Source organism: Juglans microcarpa x Juglans regia, chromosome 8D (assembly GCF_004785595.1).
Source record: "Juglans microcarpa x Juglans regia isolate MS1-56 chromosome 8D, Jm3101_v1.0, whole genome shotgun sequence".
Taxonomy (NCBI): Eukaryota; Viridiplantae; Streptophyta; class Magnoliopsida; order Fagales; family Juglandaceae; genus Juglans; species Juglans microcarpa x Juglans regia.
This window is the reverse complement of record NC_054608.1, coordinates 15,202,260-15,207,701: the sequence shown is the minus strand read 5'-3', so window position 1 is coordinate 15,207,701 and position 5,442 is coordinate 15,202,260. Positions and strand designations below refer to the sequence as shown.

At 37.1% G+C, this 5,442-nt stretch overlaps 1 protein-coding gene across 2 annotated transcripts; it reads right to left on the bottom strand.

Moving 5' to 3' along the window:
• Positions 1–2,231: 2,231 nt before the first annotated feature.
• LOC121243039 (adenylate isopentenyltransferase) lies at positions 2,232–4,111 on the bottom strand. 2 transcript variants are annotated; one of them, XM_041141098.1, is made up of 2 exons: positions 2,637–4,111; positions 2,232–2,346 (listed from the first exon to the last, which is right to left on the bottom strand). In XM_041141098.1, the coding sequence occupies exon 1, from the start codon at positions 3,687–3,689 to the stop codon at positions 2,637–2,639; it is 1,053 nt and encodes a 350-aa protein (XP_040997032.1). In that variant the 5' UTR covers positions 3,690–4,111; the 3' UTR covers positions 2,232–2,346. The 2 variants fall into 2 exon arrangements, with proteins under 2 accessions (XP_040997032.1, XP_040997031.1); XM_041141097.1 differs by having other exon boundaries at positions 2,641–4,111.
• Between the last annotated feature and the right edge of the window lie 1,331 nt (positions 4,112–5,442).

The window sequence follows — 5,442 nt, the reverse complement described above, 5'->3', positions numbered from 1 at the left end:
TGAGGCACGTGTGCCACTTGAATTTGGTAAAGTTGAGATTAGGGCTTAGGTCAGATCAATTGCGAATGTGGCAATATGCAATGCAAAAAGATGGTGGTGCATAGGACTCATGTGATGCTTGAATAGCATATGAAATTTAAATGCCTAGACGATACTAAAGACTCTCATTTGAGAGTGAAGATTGACAGCCTCTAGAGCGACATAGTGACTAGTGAGGCACACCTGCCACTTGGATTGTCGAAAACTGATAGAGGGCTTGATTATCCTATAAAAGGAAAAAAAATAGGGCTGAAACCTGCATGGTGTGGGGCGGGGGTACCCTTCCCCCCACCCCGCCCCGCATCATGAGGGAGTGAGGTTTTTTTCCCCGCCCCCGCCTAGGCTACTAAGTCCCACATTGTTTAAGAATGACTATTGTATTGCCTTGGCCTCCTATATAAAGGTTGGCCTAGGAGGCCAAGGTAATCTAATAACTTGAATACAATTTTAAGTTTTTAATAAATTGTATATATCTATATACAATATATATATAAATAAATATAAAAAAAAATTATATATATGGAGTGGAGCGCGAAGCCAGGCAGGGCCCTGCTGGGGTCACCCCGCCCCGCTAGGCCTTCTCCATGCGGGGCGGGATAGTGGAGTACGGGGCCCCGCTGCCCATCCCTAAAAGAAAGAGTAAAAAAATGCGTGAGAAAATGTCTTGAATAAGTTATGATATTTTTTTTTTCACCTTGTATTTTTGTTGTTCTATTGGGGCGTTTGTTGGAAAATTCCATGCCTCTCATCTGTCACGTTTACCTTATGATAACAATATATATATATATATATATATATATATATAATATAATATATGTGCTTGTTTCGGGAAAAAAAAAAAAAAGTTCGGTTTGGGATGACAGGGGAAGAAAGAGAGGACGTTATGGTAATTGGCACTTAAAAATTCAATATTGTCACTGCTCACATGCTGAAAGCTGTCTGTCCGCAGAGGGGCTTCCAGCTTTATGCACAAAAAACTGCAAATTGAAGTTGCACAACCAGAATCCGACTTGGTGTCATTCTCAAATTATAATATCCACAACACTTATTTTGATACTGACGAGACTCAATTCATCGTACAGAAGTAGAAACAAGGCATCCTTACATATGACACCTCCCATTCCTTAACACAAGATATGGGGCAATGCTATTAGGACCACCTTCCCCTTTTAACTCACCATGCTGCTTGGCTCTAACATCCAAAAATAAATTATTAAAAAAAATGAATTATGGGACCGCATATAATAGGCATATTTTTATATTTAAATTTTAGTAAATTTTAATTGAATTTTTATGCTTCTAATGGTTAATTAATCAAGATTATCACTAAAAAATAATTACTTAATTCTTTTTTAAAACTGGTTAAACTTGTATAAATTCTTTTCAATTCAAATCATGACTGTTCTATTTCCAATTGAAAATGGCAAAAGAAAAAGACTAGTGTTAGGGTGCCGCTCAATAATAGTCGCTTAACATAAATTTGTCTTTTTATTTTTTTCTTTTCATACTTTTTAATATATTTAAATATTTTTAAAAAATAAAAAAATATATTAACATTTTAAAAGTCACTTATTTAATTATTAAATAAATAAATAAAATCAAATACCAATACTAACATTTCTTAAAGGAAAATTAAATATGATGATGTGACAAAACAATGTCATTAATTACTTCAGCCTTAAATGAGAAAGACCTAATTCAATAGATTATTAGAAAAAAAAAAAAAAAAAAAAAGGCTTCTGTTTGTCAATTAATTATGTCCAACCCTGCAACCACTCCAGTTTGATAGTTTACTATTGTACATAGCTGGCAATTAATTAAGAATATTTCAGAATTAATCTCATAAAATTAAATTAAAAATTTAAAAAAAAAAAACCTTAAATGCCATCTTGTCGCGCATGTTGTGCTGCAAACTGCAGGGCTGGGAACCAAAAAGGTAAAATTTGTACCTTATGGCAGGTTCTTTTACCTTATTCTTGGCAGTCCACACACTCCCTCTCCAAATGTATAACATAATGTAATGCCCATAACATATATTATAACTTTTTTTTTTTTATAAATTAAATTCTGTGACAAGGACATACATAGAGTTTACCTTTAATCCTTTGAGGATTTAAACAAAATCTTTATTGAACTTTTTTTTGGTGTCTACTCTGTTCCAATGTCAAAATTCCCAACAAGAGACATTAGTCTCTTCCTAATGCCCCAAAACTGGCCCTCAAATGAATCATTGACCAAACCATTCCTCCTCAATTGAGAACCCCTAACTCCCAAATCATCTAAAAGTCCGAAGCCCCTTGCTGCTATCTGGAGAGAGACAAAAGGGTAAAATAATAAATAAATAAATAAATATTGTATACTTAACAAACTCTTGGTCTCGTTTGTTTTAGTAAAAGAGATAAATAAAAATTTAAATTAAATAAAATATTACTAGTATATATTTTTTAAATATTATTTTATTTTAATATTTGAAAAAATTAAATTATTTATTTTATTTTTTATAAAAATTTAAAATATTTTAATAATTAGACAAAGATGAAAATGACAATGAAAATAAACGAGGCCAAGTATAGCTGGAAAAAGGCTGGAAATTAAACCTACTCCTCCAAGAAGTGCTTCACAATCTTCACGCTTGGTTCGACCACCTGTTTCTCCCAAATTTCTGACCACCTCTTTCCGCAGCCCTCGGGTTTCATCGCCGCCCTGAACGGCTCCGTCGCGTCCAGCCTCCGGAGGTCCCAACCTCCCCCTCTCAGCCCCACGATCTTCCCTATCTGCCTCTTCGCCAGCTGACATGTGTTTTCCTTTATTTCCCTCACCGCCTCCTCGTATGCAGCCGTCTGCCCATGATCGGCGCCATCCACCGACTGGTCAGGTGGGTGTTTCTTGAAATAGCGGTCGAACTCTGGGACACCGATGGCTTTTCGCAACCCGGTTCGAGGCCCTGCGGAGTCAGCTGATTCGGTCGGGTTGTAGAACTCGGCTAGCTCCTGGAACATACCCGAGTCGAGCATTTCGTCGACTCGCTTCGAGAGGTACGCCGACAAGACCGTGAACGATACGTCTACCCAGAGGAAACAACAGTTGTACCTTAACTCAGAGGAAAGCGAGTGCGACCCGTCGAAAATGTCTATCTGTGGATTGAACCGGTCCACGACCAGCGCATGTACGAACGAGTTGGACCCACCCACGACGAGGGGCAGCTTCTTTCGAGAAGCGATGTCGGAGATAACGGACCCGGCGAGATGGCGGAACTCAGCTGGGGTGAACTCTCCGTCGACGGGGTCGAACTCGCCCATCAGATGGTGGGCGATGCCGCGTCGCTCGTGAGGAGGGATTTTGTTGGTGGTGATGTCGAGGCCTTTGTAGACTTGCATTTTGTCGGAGTTGACAATCTCGGCTTGGAAGCGGGTGGCGAGCTCGACGGAAAGCCTGGTTTTTCCAGCTCCGGTGGCGCCCAATACGACAACGATCTTCTCCTTCTTGCGCTGTCGACGAGCGGTGGCGATCGTCGTATTAGCGGCGGCGGAGTCCATTCGAGGCCAGCAGGGTCTGAGAGGTTTTGAAGCCGGAGAGAAAAAAAAGAAAGATAGGACTCTGGAAGAATAACAAGAATGGGATATGGAGGATTGGAAGGGATGAAGTGTCATAGAGAGTGGACTCTTAACGTTGCTGGAACGACGACAGGCTGTGATTTTGCTGAGCTGTGCCCTGTAGTTGTGATGATGACGAGACAAAGCCGAGCTGCTGCTGCTGCAATATCATAAGGGCATCTCGAGTACTAAAGCATGAAACGAAATGGTATGCAGACGCAAAGAAGAGCAGCACTCTCCAACAGAGCGTGTGCCTGTGTAGTAGTGGGAATAGTACTTCTCCTGGGCAGAGAGTGCAGACAAAGAGCGAGTGAGAGAGAAAGACGTGAATCGTGAATGGAGAGGTTTTTGTTTGATTTCTAGGAGGACAATAGCATTCTGGAGTAAAGGAAATGGAAGGGAATTTCGCCCCTGCCCTCTCTCCCTTCTCTGTATTATATTTTTAATTTAGGCAACTAGCTCCCTTTTATACTTTGGGCGATACTGAGAAAGGAGCGAAGTGTTCAATGCTGTAGAATTTTTTTAAAATGAGATGCGCGTTTTTCCATTTTTTGAGTTAGGCTTTAGTATGTAAATAGTGATAATGTCTAAAGTTCTAATAGAAGAATCAAACCACATTATTTATATTTTAAAAGGATTAGTCAATAATATAATTGAAGTATAATTAAAACTTTATAAAGAGTAAGAATTTATCCTTCCCAAACGATGTGAGATCTCATACACCACCTATCATTATCCTTATTATATAGGATATCACAATCTACTCCTCTTAAATTCCCGACATCCTCATCGGGCCAGTTTATCGTAGATGGCACGGCTCAAATCCTACATTTCTGGTTGAAACCTGTCTCTGATACCATTTGTAATGCATCAATGGAAGGCCCAAACCACATGGTCTATAATTCAAAAGGACTAGTCAATGATATAATTAGAACCTTATAAAGAGTAAGAACTTATCATTCACAAGTAATGTGAGATCCCATACACTACCTACCATTATCCTTATCATATGGGTATCACATCATGGCCTTGCATTCTTATCATTTTCACAATTTTTTGAGCAAGAGTTGCAATTATTTTCTAAGTTATAAATATATATATATATATATAAATATTTAAAATATAATAATAATATAAACTTATTCTCAAACATGAATATTAATATTAGATTGCGTCTACATATATAAAATATTAGCATATTATTATAAAGTTAAATATCACTACGGTATATCGTATAGAATATAATCTATTAGCTTTCAACTTTCGCAAATTCAATACTTTGGTTTTGGTCGGTTTGCAAAAACCTAGCTCAATTTTTTTAACTCGCAACATTTAGGCAACATTTGGAGTTTAGAGATCAATTCAATTCAGTCTAATTTTAAGTTGAGTCTAACATTTAAATACTTAACTCTCAAATCATTAAACTCATCTAAACTCAAAACCTCTTTATACGCAGGATCTATAACATTTTTCAACTCAACAACTTTTTACACACGAGAGCCATAACTTTTTTCAACTTCCTATAAATATATCTAAACCCATCTTAAGATCTAAATACATCTAAACTCATTTTAGGTGGACTTCAAAAAACTCATTTCATCATCTCAACTCACTTACTATTCATAAAGAACTAAACTTAGCTCAACTTAGCACAACATCCAAATAAGTCTTTATACTTTGCAACTCACATCTTTGTCATAAAACCTTTAGTCAGTTAACAATACTTTTTTATGATAACACGTGTCAATATACCTATTAAATTATTTAATTTTATTTTAAAAAATTATAAAAAAATAGTTTAATTAAAATA